General features: G+C 43.8%; 4 protein-coding genes across 4 annotated transcripts; all 4 read right to left on the minus strand.

Moving 5' to 3' along the window:
• Positions 1–1,391: 1,391 nt before the first annotated feature.
• On the minus strand, positions 1,392–4,028 carry LOC145701736 (uncharacterized). Its single transcript, XM_081778953.1, has 4 exons — positions 4,021–4,028; positions 1,903–3,959; positions 1,628–1,857; positions 1,392–1,547 (listed from the first exon to the last, which is right to left on the minus strand). Exons 1-4 carry the CDS (start codon positions 4,026–4,028, stop codon positions 1,443–1,445), a joined length of 2,400 nt encoding a protein of 799 aa, XP_081635079.1. The 3' UTR covers positions 1,392–1,442.
• A 265-nt stretch (positions 4,029–4,293) lies between these two features.
• On the minus strand, positions 4,294–5,595 carry LOC145702305 (putative transcription factor Ovo-like 1). Its single transcript, XM_081779522.1, has 4 exons — positions 5,437–5,595; positions 4,819–5,339; positions 4,600–4,768; positions 4,294–4,530 (listed from the first exon to the last, which is right to left on the minus strand). The coding sequence occupies exons 1-4, from the start codon at positions 5,514–5,516 to the stop codon at positions 4,455–4,457; spliced, it is 846 nt and encodes a 281-aa protein (XP_081635648.1). The 5' UTR covers positions 5,517–5,595; the 3' UTR covers positions 4,294–4,454.
• Positions 5,596–12,206: 6,611 nt separating this feature from the next.
• On the minus strand, positions 12,207–12,612 carry LOC145704683 (small ribosomal subunit protein eS21-like). Its single transcript, XM_081782155.1, has 2 exons — positions 12,476–12,612; positions 12,207–12,429 (listed from the first exon to the last, which is right to left on the minus strand). The coding sequence occupies exons 1-2, from the start codon at positions 12,590–12,592 to the stop codon at positions 12,268–12,270; spliced, it is 279 nt and encodes a 92-aa protein (XP_081638281.1). The 5' UTR covers positions 12,593–12,612; the 3' UTR covers positions 12,207–12,267.
• LOC145701737 (oxidoreductase NAD-binding domain-containing protein 1-like) lies at positions 12,606–13,891 on the minus strand (the record flags this gene model as incomplete). The annotated part of the gene is made up of 4 exons (XM_081778954.1): positions 12,606–12,893; positions 12,934–13,125; positions 13,254–13,390; positions 13,670–13,891. Coding segments are annotated over 4 exons (693 nt in total), but the record flags the coding sequence as incomplete, so codon positions are not given.
• Positions 13,892–22,992: the final 9,101 nt, after the last annotated feature.

A 22,992-nucleotide genomic window follows, 5' to 3' on the forward strand; every position in this document is an offset into this window, starting at 1 on the left:
TTCACTTTTAAAAGGCTTTTTAACTCGTAGAATGGTCTTAAAATTCGATTTTCATGATTTTTTCTAAGCAAACTTATTTTTTTATGCTCTTTCACGTCCATTTTGTCAAATTTTTATATCTTTTTAATAAGAAGAAATTTGGACACTCCATTTTAAGTAAACATAAGTACTCGAAATACATGGATTGAAACTTTGAGACTGTTTTTATAAAAAATCAAATGCCATTTTCCTCGAGAGTTGCAAATTTTGATTAATTTTTCCGAGCTGAGCTGACCTGCGAAAAAATTTCTCTGAGCTGAGCTGAGCTGAGCTGGCCTACTTCGGAGGTTTCTGAGCTGAGCTGGCCTTTTTCAGAGGTCATTGAGCTGAGCTGAGCTGAGCAGACCTTTTGCTTAAGAGAGTTGAGCTGAGCTGAGCTGAGCGGACCCTAATTAGAGCTGAGCTGAGCTGTTTTTTACTGTTTTTTGGTAGTAAAATTGTATTTAAATCATTGAGCTGAGCTGAGCTTAGCTAAGTGATAATCGTCTGAGCTGAGCTGAGCTGAGCAGAACAGATCATGTTCGAAAATAATGGAGCTGAGCTGAGCTGAGTGAAAATTGTCTGAGCTGAGCTGAGCAGATCAGATCATTTTCCAAAATCACTGAGCTGAGCGACTGCTCAGCTCACTCAGCTCAGCAAATTTGCAACTCTGGAACCAGTGTCAACATGAAGATTCGACTATTTTGAGTATAAATGTACATATAAAGTCAAACTATCAAGTTTACGGCATAATACAGCGTTGCTACAAGATATAAAAATTTAACTGGACGCTTTAAAAAGAGGAAATGAAGTTTAGTTACTGTCAAAATATTCATGAAAATGAAAATATAGTTCCCTATGAAAAGCTTGAGTCGAAAGTACAGTAAGAGCTATAAGAGCGACCCAAGCCGAGCTAGGCTTTGGCGGTCTCGCGGCGAATAAGGGATAAATGGGTGAGGAGGAGCGAACAAGGGCGCGCGAGGTAAAAAGAAGGATGGCGACTAATGGAGCGCGCTGAAACAAGAATGAGAGCGAGCAAGGGGACTTTGATAAAATTTAACTAAGCGAGCAAGGGAAAAATGCTCACAAAATGTGAGCGAGCTAGGGGGGGGGGTACGTTAAATAATTTGTTCTGAACAACTGACAGTATTGTCCCTGCACCAGCATTTGTTTCATAGGTGATGCTTGCTTTTTAGTTTTTTGGCGTTTTTTGATAATCAATTCGACAGTGAGCTACCGGTAATAGGCAGAAAAAGATTCAGTCAAAAATCTTAAGAATCTTCAAAGTCTCGAAGTCGTATAAATTTATCTTGCAAAACACTGGAAATTTAGGTGAAAGACGCTGAAAGTTTTTTTTTCTCAAGCATCGAATTTATTGGAAATGCTGGCAAAAGCTTATTTTTATTGGTAAAGTGAAATTGAAATTAGTTTCGGTGACGGTTGTCGTTTCGTGGAAGGTATTTGTCGTAGGAGAGGAAGTCCTGGCTCATCAAATCGTCTTCGAATGAGAACGAAGAGCTGGAGTCCATCTAAAATGAAGAATGAGCATCGTAAATAGTTTGTTGTCGAAGAGACCCATTAATAAAGATAGTAAAATGAAATCACTTACGTGCTCAAACACTCGTCCGACCGGAAGCTGGCTTCGTCGCTGAGGGAAGATTGAGTCGGAATTGAGCGCCTGGCAATCTTGCTTGATAAGTTCGATGATCTCATGAGCGAAGTCTCCGAGTTTGCTGTAGTCTTGGTACTCGAAGATGTGGTCCTCATCAGCGGCCATTTCGAGGAGCTGGTTCTTGAAAGAACTGTGGATTGATTCTCCTACTGCAACAGCGGCTCGAACTAGGATTTTTATTAAGAAAATGAAATTGTTGATGAATGTCTTACTGTCAACACGTTGGATGAGCTGATCAATGACGGCTTGTTTTCGGTTTTCAGGATCTCGGGCCATACCATCGGTTAAATGGATAAGGATAGTTGTGATTTCATCGAAACCATTCTGTCGGAAGTTGAGCCCGTTTTCGGTACTTCTGAGGTTGTTGGAAAGAGCTTTGTTGATCTGATCGAGGGCGTGGTAAGTATGAGTGGAAGATGATCGCTGTCGTTCGTTTCGGATTCGGTCCATCAAATCGTCGTAGAAGAACTGGGCAGAGTTGGGGTCGGTCTTTGACTTGATCGTCTCGAAGATGGATGGAGGGAAATCGGCAGAGTCGGAGTATTGCTGGTAGAGAACAGCGGTATCCTGAGCTCGCTCAGTTGGTTTGATCATTTCCATCAACTTTGAAATCCAGTCGCTGACCTTTGGCCAATCCTCTTCTCGGATACTGTCAGAACCATCAACCATGAAGATGATATCCAAAGGCTCTTGGCAAGCATCAAGATCGGGCTTTGGAACGCATGGGTTACAGTTGCTTGTGTCGCCGCGGCACTTATCTTCGTCAAGAAGTTCGTTTGGTCCGCATTCTGGAGCCTTTTCAGCTGGCAACTCCTTCAAAGAGCTTCCAGGCTCGCATTCGGTGATGCAAAGGATAGATTCACGGTTCTTTTCATCAGCAAGCCATTCTTTTACGATCTCACGGATGTTAGCAGCAACATTTTCTGGTGTCTGGAGTTCTGTAGCATGTCCGATTCGTAGGAGAAGATCACCAGGGGGACCGGGTTGTCCAGCTTCACCAGTTTCACCCTTCTCACCGACATCACCAGTATCACCAACGGGACCATCACAGCCGGGAACACCTTTGTCTCCGACTTCTCCTTCATCACCAGCTTCACCTCTGCAGCCAGGGAGACCAACTGGTCCCTCTTCAGCATCTCCGCCTCGAGTTGCAGGCTCACCAGGGGGACCTCGCTCACCAGGGTAGCCAGGCTCACCGCATGGACCCTCTGGACCCTGAGGTCCTTGGGGACCCTTCTCTCCGGGAACACCGTTGACACCATCTTTGCCGGGGATACCTGGCTCACCACAGGGACCCTCTGGACCATCGCAACCAAGGTTACCTTCTGGACCAGCTGGACCTCGGGGCATCTCGCACTCGCAGTTGCACGGCTTGCATTCTCCTCGCTTGATGCACTTCTTGCTGTTGACAATCGCAGCGACTTCTCGAGAAGCCTTTACTCCGTTGGCACCATCAATAAAAACATCACCAACTTCAAGGAGGAACTCTCGGTGAGGGCATCCCATGGATTGACCGTGGAGGCATCGGATGTCATCGCTAGAAGATTGCGTAACAGTGACAATCTTACCGCCGAGGCTGTTGATCTCGGTCTTTGCGTATTCGAGGTCACGCTTGGCAGCAGTATTCATGGTGTTCTGGGAGACCACTCCATCGGATAAGATGACGAAGAGCTTGGTGGATTCAAAGCCAAGATCGCTCATTTCCTGGTCGATACCTGGGTTTCGTGCGGTCCGGTCAAATTCCTCCAAAGCAAAGTCAAACGCAGTGTTGAAATCGAGCTGGGCACCATTGAAGATAGTCCAGCTGCCTCCCTCGGTGAACTTCCTCATCTCAGAGTTAAAGCTTCGTTTAGCGCTGTCAAGATCAGCGATATCGACATTCCACTCGCTGAGTTTCATGACTGGGACGAGTTCAGCACCGAAAAGACCGACTGAGACTCGAGCAGTAGATCTGTCGCCACCGAGGCCAAGTTCGGTCTCGAGGTTGTTGATGACAGAGTCGACAAAGGAGGTGTATCTTTTGAGGTCATCGGCGTCTTCGCACTTGGTCATATCGATGGCAATAACGACATCGGCACCGCAGATCTCGTCAATGTTGTCAGGAGTGCACTCAATCTCACACTTGCATGAGGCTTGTGTGTAGCCACCCTGGGGTGCTTTGAGCCACTGAGAGAAGTCAGCATCAAACTGTCGAGATCCTCTACTAAGGTTGAAGCTGGGTGCATTGTACCGGCTATAGCCACTGGCTAGCGCCAATAAGCTCGGTGCGCTAGAAAAAAGGGTTGAAAATTTGCTACGAAAAAAATTGAAAAAACGAAAATAATACTTACAGCTTCATTTTCGTGCTCTAGTCTGGAAATGAACACCCAAGCTGGTCGTTTTCAAGTACTTTGATGGTTTTTACGAGGTTAGGAAATAAAAAATATCAAAGAGGCCGGGAGGTATTTGCTAATTACGGGCAACGCCGGGGCTCGATCAACCTAAATCGTGACAGAGTTACGGTCCATCCGCCGCACCAGGCCAACTCACACATGATCGAAAAGGTCATTGCCTCAATCCTTCTTCATCGCTTGCCAAAAAAAACTGGATTGGACGCGTTATTTCATATTTAAAATTTATTTAAACGTTTATGTACAGTAAGTAACACCACGGCTCGCTATCTTCATGGAATTCGTGAATCAAAATATTCACTCCATGGCAAATACTTTCATTTTACAGCCGGATGCTGTCAGCAGTTTTCATCTTTGCGGCAGTATAAGCTCAATTAAGCCATAATTGGGACTTGGCTTTTTAGATTGTTTCGCGCAGCTTGATGCTCTCTTGAATGCTTGTAGTGTTCTCTGAATAATGATAATAAAAATAATTTTCATGCTTTCATGCTTTGTTCGCCGTCGAGAAAAGATACTCACCTCACATCATGAGTCGAGTGTCCACAATCCTCGCAGACATAAATCTTCTCTCTCCTCTGCTTGTAATTGAACTTGTGCTTGACTCCGTGGATCTTGTCCAGATGGCTTTCCAAGCTGCACCTCTGCGTAAACGACTTATCGCACTCACTGCACTTGTACGGCTTCACCCCTGAAAATTTGTGTTACAGACACGAAAACAAAAACAATTCTGAATAATGCCTGTATGAGTTCGAACGTGACGCTTCAGGTCAAAGGAGTCGTTGAATCCTTTGCCACAGAACTCGCACTTGTACTTCTTGTAGGGACTGTGATTGCGTCGATGGCGATTGAGCATTCTCAGGTGTTTGAAAGTTTTGCCACAGACCTCGCAGCTCAGAGATTTTTCGCTGTTGCCACCGATACAGGGTTCTTTCTTGATTTCAGGGAAGGTTCGGGGGAGTTGCGCAGGCATGTGGACTTGGAAGGGACTTTGGGAATGTACGGGGAAGTTTTGGAGAGAAAGCGCTAGTGGGTTGAACATGGGGAGGAATTGCGAATAAACTGGGTTCGTAAAGGGAGAGAGGGTCTGTTTGGGCTTTTCTTCCTTGAGAATATTTGAAATGGAGAAATTGCAGCTTTTGAGCGAGTTAGACGAGGTCGAGGAATTCGAGGTCGATTCTACGTCGATTTCTTCAATGTCCACATCGGACGATGATGAGCCCCCGCATCCAGAGTCTTCGGTGGAAGATGATATGTGAAAGCTATCCCTGGTTATAATATGGACACGTATTTTGATAATTGACAAAGTGATCAGAATCTTTTCAAATCGGTAAAATCGTTAAAGTAAATAACCATTGCCTGTCAACAAAGGTCGGTTCTTCTTCTGTCTCGATCCCATTTAGATAGAACGGGACGGGTTTTCCATTCTTCGGACACATTTTTTTGCAAAAGTTCTTTTCTCTTTCTTCTTTTTGATGTTTTTTCGGAGACGATTTTCTTAGAAATAGCTTTCTTGGTTTATCAAATTGATTGAATGAATTTCGGAGGACTCGGCGGGAGCTCTCCGAATTTGAACAGCGCCACCTAGAAATTGCAAGCTCACGTTATCATCAGCGCGCTACCTAGGGATTTATGCAGAGCGAGCTTTCTTGAGCTTCAAAAAGTTCAACAAGGCAACATTTGACAATGAATAATAAATATAGGTCTTATTTTAGATAAGCTCTCTAATGTTTAGTCATGTCAGTTACTTTGGACTATTCTTATCACCATTTTTATGTTGCGAAGATATTTCTGAGATGATATTTTGCGGGAATTTTCATGAAAGAAAGGTAACTTATAAATTATACAGGAGCTAATGTATCTCAAGGACAGTATCCGCTCTGTAGATATTACAAAAGATGAGAACACTCATTTCGTGGTCTTTAGGAAACTTTCTCTAAATATAATGGATCTATAATATAATTTATAAAGTAAAAACCAGTAAAAGGAAACTGTGCAGGAAAATACAGGCTTCTTTACAAAAATTTTCCAAAAGAAAAGCTCATTTCCTCGAAAATGAACAAAGAGCAGATCATCCAAAAACATTTTCGGAGAAAAACAAGTTGTCAATTTCAGGCGTCGTTCTATTATCGCTAAAATGCGGCTTTCGAAGTGCCACAGGGACACATATATATTGTTTTAGTTGATTATTCTAATCACGGCCTTGGAAAGGCGTGAAACCGCCGAGCAAATCGGGCGCAAGGTCTCAGTCACCGGTTTCAGACTGCGTGCTTGTTCACCGAATCCAACAGAAATTTTCCAGCAAATATTATAATTTGGGAGTGACAGACAAATCGCATTATTGCTGACCTAAAATTCATTATTTCCATCAAAAAGGCAAGAGTAGAGATAAAAAAGAAAGCTTTAAATTAAAAAATAACTGATTAAAAATCGTATTTCCCACGTTATAAAATACGTCAAAAAGTAAGCATGAATTGAGTGCTTGTGTTGACATCATGGAAACGGTATTTTAGAAGTCGAATGATGTTTCTTGTCGATGTTCCGTTCGTTACGCAGACCATATCAAACGGCGCGCTTTACACTAAACACTATTTCCTGATTTTTTCATTTAAAATATGGACTGCCCAACGCGCTGCCCATAATAAATGATGTTCTAATTCCAGAAAGCGTCGCGAAAACACTCTAAAAATGAATTTGAAAAATGTCGTTTAGAGCACGCCAGCGACAAAAACATTAAACAAGTATACTAAATATTTTTGAATTATTTTTGGACAAGTAAAGACCGTAAAAGGGATCGATTAACGAAGCACCTTTACATGGAAATATTCTAGTGGGACCATTATCAATTCAATTATCATCATTATTAGCCCAGTCTCGAAATCTGTATTTCCTCATCTAAAGTGGAGATCAATTAGCTTTTGATTCGCCCACCTGGGGCTCATCAGAGTCATCTAAAGATCTCTCTGATCAAGAAGATGGGTACCAGATGCATAAGCTTCCGACAGCTTTTCCAGGAAGTATAAGTCGTCGGAAATTTCCAAGTAATCAGAAAAAAACAAACAAAAACCAAAAATGTTTGAGAACATTGCAACTAACGGCCTTCTTGCTGATCTTGAGACAATCGCCAATCTTCTGACTCGCGAAACTTCTCCTGGAAACAACTACTATCCTCCTCATCCATCGTCCCCTGGGTATCACTCTGCACATTCTTCTCCGGCTGCGTACTCATCTCCAGCATTTTCTCCATATCCTCCTGCAGAGATGACTCCAGTACCACGATTCAAGATTCTCGTCTGCTCTACGCCGATCACCATTACCAAGTCGCCCTGCTTTTCTTCTCCAGAATTTGTTTCAAACTCCATCGGCTCTTCTCCTGCTTCAATTCCTTCCCCTCCGTTTCCAACTCAGTCCTTCCAAGTTAGCGATAAAAGGAAATCAAACGCTGGCAAAGCGAAGAAGAAAAAGAAAGCTCCAGTCAAGAAATCGAAATACTGCCCCTGCGCTGAATGCATCACAGCCCGTTTCGAACTAAGAATTCGGCCTAAACACTCCCGCCATCCTTGCATCATTCCCGGCTGTGAAAGCTCCTACGCTCAACCTGGCGGATTGAAAGCCCACCTCCTCAACCACGAAAGAAACGACTACGGCTTCATGAAATGCTACATCTGCAACTCGACCGCCTTCTCCTTCCGAGATCGCCTCATCGAGCATATCCTCGATCACGAAGAGATGTCGACCGGTTTTGTCAATCCTGCTCTTCCTTTGCCTGTTTTAGATGCTTCCTTTCTTGACTCGAGTTCACCATTTGATTATGCTCTGGTTTCTTATAATCTGTAAATAAAATTCTCATCCGACAAAACAAAGTCATCCTAATATAATGATAAAGTTTTCTCTGAACTCTATAATGAAAATTATGCGCGAAAGGATAGCTGGGGCATTAATTATCAAAGAACGAGCCCGTGTAAAAATGAAATTATGGCAAGTTGAAGCAGAAAGCGCCAGTTGAACTGAAAGCGGCGAGCCGCAGCAAAGTCATGGTGGTGGAGGTGGTGGCACCTTGTATCTGACCCAGCACAGATTTCAAAACTCGCAATGAAATTGATTAAGGCCCCAATCAACACCATCCACCGCCGTAGCGGGATCAGCTTCCGGTTTACCCTCACTATTGCCAAATATGTTATGCCCCTCAAAAATCAAAATTTGCTGAGGTAAAGAAATTTCTTCTAAAATCACGAAGACGATTAAACTTAAACAACCAAGGTTCGAAGTTTAAACTTTGAACGCGAATGATTGATGCTATAATCAACACTAGATTCTAAATAGTAGTCATCTTGTTGAAGGGCTAAATAGTGGCGAGACCTTGACATGGGTTAAAGTTTATTGAATTTGATCATGATACACGTTAGAAACCGTAAGACGCGGTATTATTGTATACAGAAAATGTCACGCGCCCAATTTCATCAACAAACTCTTACCAAATAAATGTGAAAAACTCCCTCTAAAAATAATTCGGCTCCGTTTTCCCAACAGGCGCGGAGTATTAGCAGAAGCTGTCAAATCTGTCGCTTTTAATTAGAGCCACCGGTTCAAGTCTCGTGGTGTTAAAAAAACCGAAACTCTGATTTTCTGCTCCTTTCCATTTATCGCCCTGATTGAGAGTGGGTCCATGTTTCGAATAATCTAATCAGGAGCTGCGCGGAATTGACATTGAATGTATGAAACTGACTTTTCAAATTGAAAAATGATTAGTTTCACACGGAGAAGAGTTTTGATCAGTGATTTTAGAGCTATTATCAAGGGAAATTGATTAGAAACTTTCCTAAAAAGGCGCGCTAGAAAACAGCTAAATCTTGAAGAAGTGTAAAAGAAAATCAAGGAGGATAAGCTGTGAACTAAAATCTTTCGTAAAAAATAATGTTTCAAAACAGAGATTGATTGTTATTGAAAACAACGTGTACTCTTTGTTCCTGCACGTTACCGATTATTTCGTCTAAACTGACGGCAGCCATTATCGGCTCAGCCGCGCGCACGAGGGTTAACCTGCGCTCGCACCGCGTTCAACTAAACGACAACGCAAACAACCCGTTGTCGATCTCAGCCAAAGCCGAAAATCACCACCGTGCGACCTGGAGAGCCACCGAGGTGCTCTTCGCCGAGTCCTCAAATACCACCTGTTTAAGCACAGTTAAGCATGCAAATTTAGCCCCACCTAATGCCAAGGCGCGATTCGGAGACTTCTGAATTAGACCCCAGCGAGACTGTTATTTTTTAATACAGAAAATAATTTCAAATAACAGTTCATTTATGAGCCTTGGAGACATAAATAATGCTTGTTGGGCTCGCGAGCACTTATCAACTAGCACAAATTCATGGGGACTCCCCATTGGAGAGATACACAAGACAGGAAGTAAATGTGGTAAGCAATCGTCCTGTCGCCCTTCGCATCATAAATTATATAAGACTTATGCCATCACTTAGAGGTCCTTTCCTGACACTTTTAAAAGTATTCAAGGAGAATGCTGGTGAGGGTGGAAAACTTCCTAAGGAAGAATTGAAACAACTGATTGTAGGTTAGCAATCATAAGCTTAAAATCTTATCAACCAACGTTTCAGTGACTTTTGAATCGTCACCAATGATCGAAGCTCCGGACAAACTCTACAAGATTTTAGATCAAAGAGAAGATGGACATATTTCTTTCAATCAGCTTCTAAATTTGCTTATTCAAAATACGACCATATGGTCTTATTACGCATGATAACCTGCAATGAAATCCTCTCTTTTAACTGCTAATAAACTCTTAATAGCCAGAGATCCTGAGCTCGAAGTGCGCGTTTAATTCATTTGCATCAATTTCAAGTTCTTCTGCTCCACTGCCCCTAAAATGTGGCAAATAGACTCTGAGAATAAGAAATAATTATTCAAAAACGCGAATCGCAATGAAATCAATTAGATTGGTAGCAACCACTACTGACCGCCGTGCGAGGTTCACTTCCGGAAGAGGTCAATATGACACTTGTCTTTCCAGGCAAAAGTCCAGTTTCTAACCGCCGAATCTGCGTTTTTCATGATGGCTGAACTTGCCATTTGCCGGTAGTAGGGATTTCCTTTTCGGCAAAAATGCCGAAAACTTCGATGGTTTTTTCTGATTTCCTTTTCGGCACTTTGCCGAAAAGCATTTCCAGTTTGAAGCCTATTTTCAAGAAAGCTTTTCGGCACAGTGCCGAAAAGGAAATCACTTTTTTGGGAAAGCTTTTCGGCTAAATGCCGAAATGAAAATCGTAATTTTATGAATGCTTTTCGGCAAAGTGCCGAAATGAAAATCATTTTTTGGGATTAACTTTTCGGCAGACCTTTTTATTCAAATTTTCACGAAAGGCTCTTCTTTACAGTAGAAAATTTTCAAATTCACGCGTCCCCTACCTGGGGGCTCCGCCCCCTAGGTCCTAAGATGCCGGGGTCTAGTCTATGGTTACTTAGGGTTACCTTCGGTAACCCTAACTAACCCTAGCCTATCCCCCTCGGGTGAGGTTGTTCTGTCATTTTGCCCAGTTCCCCTAACCCTAACCTTTATTTCAGTAAAAACTATAATGCTTATTAATTCTTTCTTGGGAAATTTAAATTTTTCTTAAAATATTAATGCACCACTCTTAATTTCAAGAAGGACATACTGTCTTCTTCTTTCTAGTCTTTTGAATTCTTTGTTTAAAAAGTGCCGAAAAGCTTTTCCGAAAAACGAATGAAATAAAGTAAATTTTTTCGGCAGATCTGCCGAAAAACTTTCCCTCTAACATGAATCAATTCTGATTTCTATTTCGGCAAAGTGCCGAAAAGCTTTTCCAATAAATAGGTGAAACATGGTTATACTTTTCGGCAGTGTGCCGAAAAGTAAATCACAATTATGCCTTCAAAATGATTTTCTTTTCGGCTGCATTTGCCGAAAAGGAAATCCTTACTACGCATTTGCCACAGAGAAGAGTTAATTTGATTTTACATGAGTTTCAATGATTTCGTCACTGGAAACGTTTCATTCGAAACTTCAGCAAATTATCAATTGCTAACGTCTGTAGCGATGCCTCATTTTTCAGAAATAAGCATTCAGTCACAGACAGAATATAGCCACTTTTGCCAGTCCTCGTGAAATCGAATTGAACATCCTTTTGGGAGAGGTTTCGATTTGCCTGCTGTGCCAAAAACGAGTGGGTGAAAGTCAACTAGTGGTTCCCCTAATTGAGCTGTCCGCTATGCCGAAGAGTTGAATGTGAACCATTAGTGACATTATAGATCAATTATACTCATTTAGAAAAGGCCTCGACCTTGACGCTCTTAACATTATTAATTGCCGAGTGAATGCCGAAGAGTCGCTCGGTTTCTGCTGCTCTTTGCTTTCCTTTTGCGAGGCATGAAAACCGACGCCACAGAATCGCCTAATTACACTTTTGATATTACACCTAAACGGTTTCACAGCATTATCCCACCCAAAAAAACTCATTTGCGGCAGGAAAAGCCACCGCTTGAGAGAATAGCTTCCTGAAATAGTGGTCAAACTTGGATATTTTCTTTATATTTTTGACAGCTCACCGTGGACTTTTTTATTTATCCGATCATTTATTTAAGAAAACAAAAGTCTTCGGGAATGTAAGTCGGATACAACGGGGACGTAGTTTCATATAAAATATTTTTGATTGAGTTGGCCTTTTTCACTTATTTTTAATTGAGAATCAGAACCTGGACATAATTTATTTATGTCACATAAATAACACCTCGTAGATGTCCCATGTGCGGATCTTAGGGACTGGGAAGCAACCTCCAGCAGATAGCTGTCGTCCTCATTCTTGCCTACTGTGAGAGGAGCCGTAGGAAAAATCTTAAAGTTCCCATTTGCAGAAGTCAGCGCCTGCTCAAATAAATTTGAAATGTTCACATTTGATGACAGAAGAACAGTCTAAAGTCGACCATCAAACGATCAAAGTGCAATTTGCGAAAATTTAACGGGTCGATATTATCCCCTTTGCGGTCTATCATGTTCAAGGCGGAAGCATTTAGGAAAACTCAAATCAGAAATTAATCACCTCATTAAATTATAGAATCTCCAAGGGAGAAGAACTTCATAATTCAACTTTTCCAGAGATTGGTCTTTTTTCTTTTATTTCATTTTATGATGGAAATGAAGGGACAGAAAAGGGCCAAATTTACTTGGCAAGACCTTGTTCTCGAGCGAGTCGGTAGATGGAGTCATCGGATTCGCCCATTCGGCGGAGAGCTCCGCAAATGGCGAAGGTGGTGTTGGTCTTCAACATGACGCCAGTACCGGGATCGACATCGCAGAAGTTGATCTGGATAGAGGACTTGTCCTAAACAAAGCGGGTTGATAAAGGGAGTGATAAGGGTGGAGCGTACCTTGGCGCCGATGAGTCGGTTGGAGGCGGTGCACTTTCGGGGGATGTAAAGATCGACAACGCGTCCTTCGTCGTTCTGCATTTTAATTTGTCCGAATCTGGTCTGAATTATTTTCATCAATGAGGGAATCTTGAATTGAGAGGAAAAATTGCTGAAGAAACAGTTTTTCAGAAAAAAAAGTTTGGAAATCAAGAATTCAAAAAAGAGAAATTTGATAATTTGAAATAGTCTAGTTCATTTAGAATCTTCATCATTGATCTTAAATCTTTGTTGTTTTCACCACCACTTTTCGTAATTGACTTCTGCCAGGTTTATCCAAGAACTGACTTCGTCGCTCATCGCTGGAGGTCCGCAGAGATACGATACTGTTTCCCTGTTGTCGAATTCTTTCACCTCTTTTTCCGATATTCTTCCCAATCTAAAAATAAGTCATCAAAACATCTAAAAAGATGGCGAACCTAAAAGAAACGCGACGAGAATCGGCCAAGTTTCCAAGTGATTGTTGATTTGACAAAAATATTTTAATGTTGAGTTGTGGCAGACTTTCCAAGCACAAAAGCGACTCGTCTTTATACAAAACATCGTCCCAGTGACGCCCCGAATACAGTAATGTGATGCTTTCCCAGCCATCGTCGTCGGAGGATAAATGTCTTTTAGAATTTGATGAAAATCAAAATTTTAAAAAACTACTAAAAAACGATTTCGTCAAGTAAATCGACAGTAATCTATTTTGGAATGAAAAGAGCATCAAATAAGTAAACTTTTCTATTTCAAAAATGCCCCGTAAGGACCGATTTTATCAAATTTCCTGAGCATCGAAAGAATCGGATTAATTCCAACTCCCCCGGCGATTAGCAGCAGATTCTTCTGTCCATTCTTTCTTTTCTTCAAGAACCAATCGCCACCGACTTGAACCTAACCTTCAGGATGCAAAATTGAGCGCTCATCGTAACGATAAGGCAGGAATTTCCCATTTCTCTAATTCACGTGTAAATCCGCGCCTCTGGTTGGCTCGTGGAAAGAACGGCGCTCTCAGGGCTGAGTCACTACTTTTTTATGATGAGTAATTTTGCGCACATGCGATGACTTCTGCTACCAGAATCGTCAGTAAACGGAGCAGAATTTTCTTCTTGACAATTTTCTTGAATTTATAACAGAGTAGAGAAAATATTAAAATCGACTTTTAAATAATGCTTTTAATTTTATCGACAGTTTGAGCATCCTTTCCGAAACTTTATCTCCAACCTCTGCTTCTTCATAAATCCACCTGACCACCGGGTGGTGAGCCTCTCTTATTGCCAATTCCATTTCCTCATCCTTCGGCGACGAGGAAATCGAGTAACCTCCTGGATTGAGAAAATTTGGTGGAAAGAAATCAACCCACTGGCCGGGTTGAAAGTTAAAGCGTTCGTCCCCTGTAGCCTACAATTCAACGTTCCAAAGCTTATCCTTGATCCTGCAGATCTGGCTCTAAAATGGGTCTCTGGAACATTTTCCTCGAGTGTAACTTGTTTTACCGACGATGTAAGCTGGGCGAGCCGCTTTATCCGACATCGAACTAACGACATTCTTATAATAAATCAAAATTAAAAAAAGAGTTGATACAAAAGTTAAAATCTGAATTAAAAAAGTAGAAAACAAAGCAATCAAAATTTTGGCAGTCTCAGGAAAAATCTTCTCTTTTCGAGCATCTCTCAGTTGATTTTTTCGATCTTGCAATTTGCGCTAAACAAGCCGCTGTCGAAGCAAATGTCGAGAATTTTCATACTCAGCCATGAAATAGCTTAAAACAATTTTAGCCTCCTTTCTCTAGGTATTTGACTTACGAATGCAAAAGTAAATAAACTGAATGACAATTCTGTACAGCTGACTGGCAGTAGTCGGCTCGGCCATGGTAAGCATTCGGCCGCCGTGCCAGAAAATCATCTTTAGATTGAACCCCTCGGCGCCGGAACCATTAAACGACCACTTGACCCTGTCGGAAGCTGTCAGTCTAACGAGCTGATCGGTTGCGTTTTTGATTGCTTGATCAGGGTCCCAGACGTTTTGGAATTTACTTGGGAGGTAACTGTAGTCCCCATCGCTGGTCACGTGAGCTGGGTTCAACCAGAAAGCGTTGTTTCGTTGTGGAATATCGGATTCGGATTAGCAGTTGCATGGCTCGGCGAGCTCGGATTAGCAGCTAAGGAAGCAGGAGCGCCATGACCTACTTCCAGAAGCGGAAGGTGACACAGGCGTAAGAGAGCGAGTGACAAAAAGAAGCTGCAGAGAATCACGCAATTCAGTTCCAAAAATTATAGCCCTAGGCTATAATATCTATAGGGAAGGTTAAGAGAATTATTGAGAGCCTCCAAACTCGCGCAGCCGAGAATTCGAACAACTCTCAAAAAACTCTTAAGGTAGACCATCATTTGGATTCTTACCACCATCCCGAGTCCGTTAAAGACTATAAACTACCAGTCTCTAAGACTATAAATAAGCTTCTCAGAAGCTAAAAATTTCTTCAAAGTCCAAGGACTATAAACATTCTAGTCGCCAGCTTCTATACACTTTAGAAGCTAAGAAAGCATCAGACTATAATTTCACTGCTTCGGTTTCTTCCGTACACAAAGCAGCCCCTATACTCGTTTCCTTCTACAAATATCGCCCAAGTGCGCAGTACAGGAGATTGAGCCGCTCAAAACTAAAGCCAAAAAGTTTTAAGCCAAATAAAAAGGGGGGGCGGGCTTACTAATCAGCAGCCTAAGAAGTCTCACGCCGAGACGCCGCAGCTTCAGCAGCTATTTCAAATTTGAAAAGCGCGCGCGGCGGAGCAGGAGCCAATGGCGAAAGAGCCCCCAAAAGGAAAAAAGGGGAACAAAGCATTCTCTCGAGATTCCGAAAGAGAAAAAAAAGCTTCCAAGAATCATTTACGACTGGAACATTACGCCTCTATTTCACTGCCCTCAAGCTCCCATACCTAACTGACCTTGAGCCCCTGTTTCAACCCCTTCTTAAAACCGGAAAGCAGCTGCTAAACGAAAATCTCTTTCAGTGAATGTTTGGCGAAGCATTTGAAATAGCTGCTCGAAACTATGCTCCAAAATGGGGACTGGCGTCGGATTCAAAACCTAAAGAGCCACTCGATTACGCCGCTAAGCAGCTTCAGAAGCTTGGAAAGACGATCTCCAGGAAAGGTTTCTGCAGACAAAAAGGAAAACCTAGATACATTAATTTCCTGAATATTTACATTTGACTCTAAAAAAAAAAAGTCTAAACCTCCAAAAGAAATGACCTCATCCTAGATGCAATCATTGACTGGACAAGGATTTCAAGAACGATTTTCCTCTCGGGACACGAAGATGTGCAGCTCATTAGACTCTTCGTTCTCTCCGACGTTCACAGCCTCCTCGCAAATCAGAATCTAGTCTTCAATAAGAAGACGCCGGAAAAAGCGAAGCTTCAATTCGAGGAACTCTCGTCCTGGTGCAAGATAATATTCTGCTCCACAAGCGGAAAACAATCGCTCTGGCTTACTCCGAAACGAAGCAATCCAGCAGAGATATTAAACCGTATCTCGGAAAACATAGCGGCGGCGGAAGGCAAAACCCTGGAAGACTGGCAGCTAGAATCAGCCCCGAACCCCTTCAACCCCGCAGTAAGCCCAACGAAGCTAGTCATGAAAGGAGAACAGGACTTGCATCCGAGCCTGGACCTCGAGAAACTTCCGACCTTCTCAGACTTGCTGAAAGAAATAAGAGAAGAAGAAAAGAGGGAAGTCCCGCTAAAAATAGTAGCTCGAAAGCTTCTCAAGCCGCCCAGCAGCAGAAGAAACGACAAGCTCCGCCTCTCGTCGGATCCGAGCCCCGAAGAAGCAAGCAGGCTGTTCCCGACGGCGGTCCTAGAAGAATTCGCAAAAAGACAAACCTTGCGCTCGGAGGAATGGTTCACAGCCTGGGACAACCTCGACCACGATCAAATCCTTGACCAGGGATTTTGGCACGACGTCTGCTACCAGATAGTAAAAGAAAACCCTTCAAAAGCGCAAGCAGACTACGAGCATCAAAGCTTCAACAGCCGCTCCTGGCTCGGGAAGCTCATAACCAAAGGGACCGAGGAAATCTTCAATGCCATCTACAAGATCGAAGCCCAACCAAGCCCGGCGGAAATGCTCGCAAAGCTGCAAATGCTCAAAGCCTCGAGAGCCTGGCACAGCATCTGCCACCGAGAGAACGCGTGGATCACTCTGAAAAACGGCAGTGACACAGAATGGGCCAGAGAGCCACCAAAAAACAACAAAGCATGGATCCCGGAAGTGATTGGGGAATTTAAGCAGCAAGACGCCAAAATACCAAGCTCGACACCGCTCACGAAAATACTTTCGCAGCTAATCCTCCACCTCGCACATACGCAGCTCAATAACGATAGCATCATCGGCCAAGACGGCGACTGCAGCGAAATGACCACCCAGTGGCACGCAGCGTGGAAAGAACTGACGGAAGCAAGATCATTGAAGCCATGGCTTGAAGCAGCAGCTAGGAAATACACGCCGATGGATTCCACCCTCCGAATTAAAAAAGTAGGAGAAGGAACAAAAACCTGGACCATCTGGATCCCTCATAAAGCGGCACCGCAACTCTGGATCCTGTACTACGGCGGAGAAGCATCAAACAAGCGCGAGAAAGCCCTCCTCGCGCTAGCAGAGCATCCGGCGCTGAACTCCAAAGAATCGGAGAGTCTCAAGAAACTGGCGGCCAAGGAATGGACGAAAAACAGCTGCGAAGAATGCATTCAAAGCTTCAATAACCCAAAAAACTACTGGAGAAATGACAGATGCATGGTCAGCTCCTCAAGACCACTGAACATCCAACTGCAGCTGCTAGACACGATGGTTAGAGTGGTAAGGACTCTCAAGCTGCACCCGGAAATCCCGAGGGAAGTCACCCATCACCTCAAGATCCTTACTACAGGCTGGAAGTGGGCAGCTGGAGGAAAATTCAGCCCTTCGCCCATCATCGAAAGATTCACAGAAGCGTGGCTATTCCACAGAACGAAAGCAGCAGAAGATGCTAGACTATCCGTGGAGGCTGACGCGGATGCTAAAAAACGCTGGAATTGCAGTTGGCCACTCTGCAAGAAGGAAGCCTGGTGTACAAAGCACAGCTCAAAGCTTGAAATTGATGGAAAAAGAAAACAAGACTGCCAGGTCCTCCACGAAGAAAAAGCCGCTGCAATCGCGAATGTGAAGCCTCAACGGAAAACAATTAAAATCACCGGTGTGGAGTGGCAGAAGCTTCACCAAGAGCTGTCACAAATCTTCAAAGGAAACTCGCCAGCAGCCGCATCCTCAACTCTGATCGAAAAACTCCAGGAAACAGAAGTAGAGGGTTTCGATTCAATCATAGAAGCCTGAAATCCACAGAAATCCTCCTCGGAAGCAGCAAGGAGAAAATATCAGACTTTGCAGAAAAATACGAAGCTTCAGACGCACAAGTCAGAAGCCGCGAAAGAACTGAGAACCCGTTCCTCAAGGGCCTAGTTATCTACCACAAAGGCCTCCAATACACCAGAAACGGATTCGCAGCGTTCCCCATCGGACATCGCGCGAATGTGCTTAACGAGCCACTCAAAATCCTGGCAGAAAGCATCACGAAGATCAAAAGCGGCGACTGGCAGCAAGTGGCGACGCTGATAGGCCTCACAGCGGCCACTCTAGAAGACATCATCATCGTCCTTCCAAATACAGAGGATGCGGAGAGCCTCCGAAAGCAGCTTTGCCAGAAAATCTACAATGCAAAACTAGTGTCCTTAGCCGAGAACGAAGGGCCTTTCACGAGATTCAAAAGCGGCGAGAAAAGAATCACGGGCACCTGGAACGTCGCATCTGTAGCTTGCGACGGAGAATACGAATCTATCCTTCTGCCATGTTGGGCACACCCAAAAGTGGCAGAATTGATGTTCAAAATCTGCAACGGCCAAGCTTCGGAAAACTGGTCAATCAGCGCTGCAGCGAAAATACAGCTCAGAAGCAACAACACTTCATGGGAAGAGACAGCGGCGAAAAGACTCGACATCAGCATCGGGGGCCCATTCACGACCCACATCAGAGATATCCTCATGGACGCAGTCAAAGCAGCAGGCCATCGAGCAGCTAAAGAAAACCTCCCTGCAGCTGAACCCGAAAACTTCTTCCCAAATATTTGGACGCCAGCTCTGCAGGAAAAGAGTCAAAGAAAAAAATTAATTAAGTTTTCAGAAGCTTGAAATTAGGAAATTCTAGCTGCATCCAAGACTCTATCTTAAGACGCTGGAAGAAAGACTCACTCGCCTCCTCAACTAAAACAAAAAAGACGCCAAAAGCCTCATTCACACTAGTATTCAGGAAGGAAATCAATATCCATTCATTAATCTAAATTAATTCGAGCCATTTTCCAAAAAGAAAGGGATTTCCAACCAAGATTCAGCAGCTAAATCAAAGAATCCGCCATTTTCACCAAAAAGCAGCAGAGCGAAAGCCATTGGGCGGCGCGAGGGCCAATCAGCGCGCGGCGCCACAGCAAAGAAGCGAAAAAAGGAAAAGGAGAAACAGAGCCAGAAATCAAAAAAACTTGAGCAAAAAGAGAAAAAACTCCTCAAAAAAGAGATTCAGAGAAATAAAAGCAGCGGCGAGCCGGAGAAAAGAGAAAATCTCTCCCGGAGAAAAAACTGAAGCCTCTCAGGCCGTTAAAAGCTGCAAAATTTTTTATTCTTCACCAAAATTTCAAAAAAAAAAGTTTCTTTGCAAAAAATTCCTCCCAAAATTTTATTTGAGCTGCTTTCTTTATAAATTAGGTCTCGTGTAAATTAACAAAAAGGATTCTTTAAGCTGCAAAAACACTCAAGCTGCCATAAAACGAAAAAATTACTTTTGCCCTAGACAAAATCCTAAAGATTTTTACTTTCTAGACCGAAATTATGAGCAGCAAAGATAGCAGCAAGCAGCCAAAATCCATCCTCAAGAAGGCAAGGGGCGACCCGGAGGAGGAAATCGACGAAGAACAAGGCAAGATCTTCAAACAGCATCGAGCGAAGGTGGTCCAGCAGTTCACAGCGCTGACAGAGAGGCTCGTAGAAGGAACAGGGTTTAAAATGAAAAAGAAAAAACTAAAAGAATAATATATCCTTTTAAAATAAAAGGCTTTAAAACCCTCCAAAAAGGTCTCGTGCGCGACAGCGTCAGCCTCTCGCTCCAGCAGCACATGGATGCGATCACCAAAGCTTCGGTGATCCTGTCGAAGATGGTCAGAGACTCCTACGAAGACCTGGAGGAAGAACACCACCACCTCACCCCAGAAGCCCTCTTCTACTCGGCCATGAACGTCACCAGAGGCCATGTGGACATTCCATGGATCATCAGCCTCGTCTACCTCGAAGAAAACGAAGAGGAAGAAGCAGCCATGCCCCGCTATTGGGAAAAAATCGCCGACGTCAGGGCCAGACGGGACTTCGTCTTCTTGCAAGACAAGCCGCTCTCCAAGGACGAAAGAAGAGAGGCAAGAAGATCCAACAGAAAGCAGCTGATGAGGGAAAAAGGCTGGGAGTACGCGAAAGCGAACTCATACGCAGTCAAGTACCTCCTCAACCTGCCAGAGGACAAGGCGACCCAAACCACAGCAGCTCAGCATCAGCAGCAGGCCTGCCAAACAGACTCAGGAAAGGCTTATCCACGTTAAAAGATAAAATAGGCTCAAAAAACTGAAATCTGACTTGCTCGAAAAACAAAGGATAAACCTTAAAAAGAAGAGAAAGCAGCGCAAACGGAAGCTGAGTCAGCAAAGCCAGCGAACCAAAAAGCTGAAGAAGAGGACAGCAGCGGCGTCGACACTCTCCACGACGGGGAGACCACCGAGGGCGACGGAGATGTCTCCAGCAGCGAAGAGGAGGAATCCTACAATGCCCAGTCAGGAAAGGATCAAAGGAAAAACGCTTTCGAAATAAATTAGAAACATCCTTTAATCCTCAACAAAAGACATCCGACAATTCGACGCCCCAGTGGCCTACGACCCAGAGCTACTCAGACCAGCTTCAGAGGCCAGCAGCAGCGAGGAAGCTTCGGAGGACGACGAGGACATCGAAGGAAAGGGGTAGAAACAAACTTGAAGCAAAAATTAAAAGTCTGAACTCTCAATTTGAAACAGAAATCCTTTCCTCAAAAATTTCAATATAGAAATAAAAGCTCAAGTAATTTAACCCCTCGGATCAGAGCCCAAACCAGAGGGTTTTATCGGCGAAAAAGAGCAGCCAAAGAAGTCCGATTCGTCCAGCTTCCGAGAAAAAATCCAGCTTCGACGAAAGATGAATCGAGTCAACCGACGAAGCGGCCTACATGAAGAAAGCCTCCAGAACCTGCTCGAAAGCCAGGCAGCCGAAGCCCAACGCCGCCAAGAAGCCATCAACCGCCAGCGGCGAGAGGAGCAGGAAAGAAAGCAGCGCCAGGAGTTCCTGAAGCAGAAGGAAGAAGCCGAGAAGCAGGAACTCGAGCGGAAGCTGGAAGAGGCAAGAAAGGAAAAGGCGAAGTTGGAAGCGAAAGCAGCAGCGCGGCGCCAAGTGGAAGAAAACACAAGAATCCGCCAGGAATACTTCGCGCAGAAAGAACGAGAAGAACGAGAGGCCAAGCGACGCCTGGAGACTCAACAGAAGCTGCTCGAAAAAGCCGACAAAGCCGCAGAAGCCGCCACCGGAGAAGACAAGCCACTCAGATCCCCTCGCATCAGCATCTTCCAAGTGGCCGAAACCGGAGAGCGTGGAAACTACTACTACCTCACAAAGAAACAAGGAAAGGGAAAAACTTTAAAACTCTAAATTATAAAGAAAGACTAATAGCCTCCAAAAACAATAAAGTTTAACCCTTGAAAAAGCCAAGCTCATGGACAAAGCCGCCATTCGAGAAGCACTCAACCATCGACGAAGCGAAAACGACAAGCTCAGCGCGGAAGAGCGACAAGCAGCAAAGGAAGCCTGGTTCAGCAGCCTCAGCTTCGAGAAGTTCTCCAACTCGCAGAAGCCTGACCACAAGTTCGCCAAGTACCACCGACCAAGCGGCTGGCGAATCAAGGACGAGCCACCCTTCAACGCCTCCAGCCTCATCCGCAAGCACGAGATCCGGATGTGCCATTATATCTTTGAATTCGTCAATTATCGAGGCATCAAGCGGCGATTCAAAGAAGCTTACGGTAAGTCAACAAGCCTTGGAAATTTCCTCAGAAATAACACTTAATTTTAGATGCCGGCCTCATCGACCCTCAGCGTCTGGACATCCTCATGGTCTTCACGATGAAGATCGTCGGCGGGAAGCTAGTCAAGTTCATCCGCCACATGTTCGTCCGATGCTTCCACGACCACAACATCCAGCTGCCAGGCATCAACATCGAAGCAGCACCATCAGCCGACTACTAAAGCAGCCAAAGCAGCAAAAGCATCTACAGACAGAAATTGTCTACTTTCTGAAATCTGCCTCAGATTTTTAGCATCCTTTTTATCCTTTACTCATTGAAAAAAAAAAAACTCTTTTCCTTTCATTGGCAAAAGCCAGCTGTTCCAGAATAAATAAGCAAGTCTCACTAGAAGACAAATGCCTTTTCTTTTCCAAAAAAAAAAAGAAATATAATAATAAGCAGCTTTATTACAAAACAAAGTTTCAAGAAGCAGTAATTTTAGAAGCCGAATAACGTACCCTAGTTTCGGAAATGGAAGCAGCAAAGGACTCAGAAGCAGCTGAGTTTCAAATGCCTTCAGCTTCAGGAAAAGGCTACTTAGCATCGGTTATAATAGAATCCTTTATAGGAGATAATTTTGAAATTAGGACTGATTCTAGTTTTTGCATTTCATCAGTTTCTTCAAAACCCGAGCGGCAAAACTCAAAAGAGACCCAACCTCATAAAACTTCGGGTTATGATTTTTTTTTTTTTTTGATAGAAAAGGAAAATATAATAAACAAAGCCTCAAACTTAGAAGAATCTCTTGACAGCAATGCCTCCATTGGTTCCGATAAAGACCTCGAAGCAACCAATGATGAGCCCCCTCTTGAGGCTCACGTCGCGGACACGACAGCCAGGAAATCCAGCCTCAAGCTAGAAATCCTCAAAAGTCTGGTCTGGGACATTCAAAATAGCCTCAACACAAATGCTGCGGTACCACCCAAAAGAATCGCTTGCTACGGTGACACAGTGGCAGAAAAAATGACAAATCTAGTCAAAGAAGCCACCAAAATAATTTCCGAGTCTCAAGAAGCATCGAATCAGGTGCGAAAAATCCTGGCCCAAATGGAAGAAGAAGATACCGAAGCAGCTGAAACGATAGAAGCCTTCCAAACAATAGCGATCATCTCGCACAGCATCTCAATTAAGATAAATCGCCGACTCGCTTCAACAAACAAAATCGAAATCGAAGAAGGCCAAAGCATGCTGCAGAATAAGGTGCGGCCGGTGGTAGAAAACCTGATGAAGCAAGTCCACAAGTCTCAAGTCTTCTGCTCGAAGGAGCTAGTATTCTGGGCAAAA

This window comes from Oikopleura dioica, chromosome PAR, assembly GCF_907165135.1.
Source record: "Oikopleura dioica chromosome PAR, OKI2018_I68_1.0, whole genome shotgun sequence".
In the NCBI taxonomy this organism is placed as follows: domain Eukaryota; kingdom Metazoa; phylum Chordata; class Appendicularia; order Copelata; family Oikopleuridae; genus Oikopleura; species Oikopleura dioica.

Coding starts and splice junctions, on each gene's coding strand:
- LOC145701736 (XM_081778953.1), bottom strand. Junction 1,858..1,902: donor GCTCATCCAACGTGTTGACA/GTAAGACATTCA, acceptor TAAAAATCCTAG/TTCGAGCCGCTGTTGCAGTA. Junction 1,548..1,627: donor TCGGACGAGTGTTTGAGCAC/GTAAGTGATTTC, acceptor TCTTCATTTTAG/ATGGACTCCAGCTCTTCGTT.
- LOC145702305 (XM_081779522.1), bottom strand. CDS start 5,516: ATGTGTCCGAAGAATGGAAAACCCGTCCCGTTCTATCTAAATGGGATC. Junction 5,340..5,436: donor GAACCGACCTTTGTTGACAG/GCAATGGTTATT, acceptor AACCAGGGATAG/CTTTCACATATCATCTTCCA. Junction 4,769..4,818: donor TCACGTTCGAACTCATACAG/GCATTATTCAGA, acceptor ACAAATTTTCAG/GGGTGAAGCCGTACAAGTGC.
- LOC145704683 (XM_081782155.1), bottom strand. CDS start 12,592: ATGAAAATAATTCAGACCAGATTCGGACAAATTAAAATGCAGAACGAC. Junction 12,430..12,475: donor ACCGACTCATCGGCGCCAAG/GTACGCTCCACC, acceptor CGCTTTGTTTAG/GACAAGTCCTCTATCCAGAT.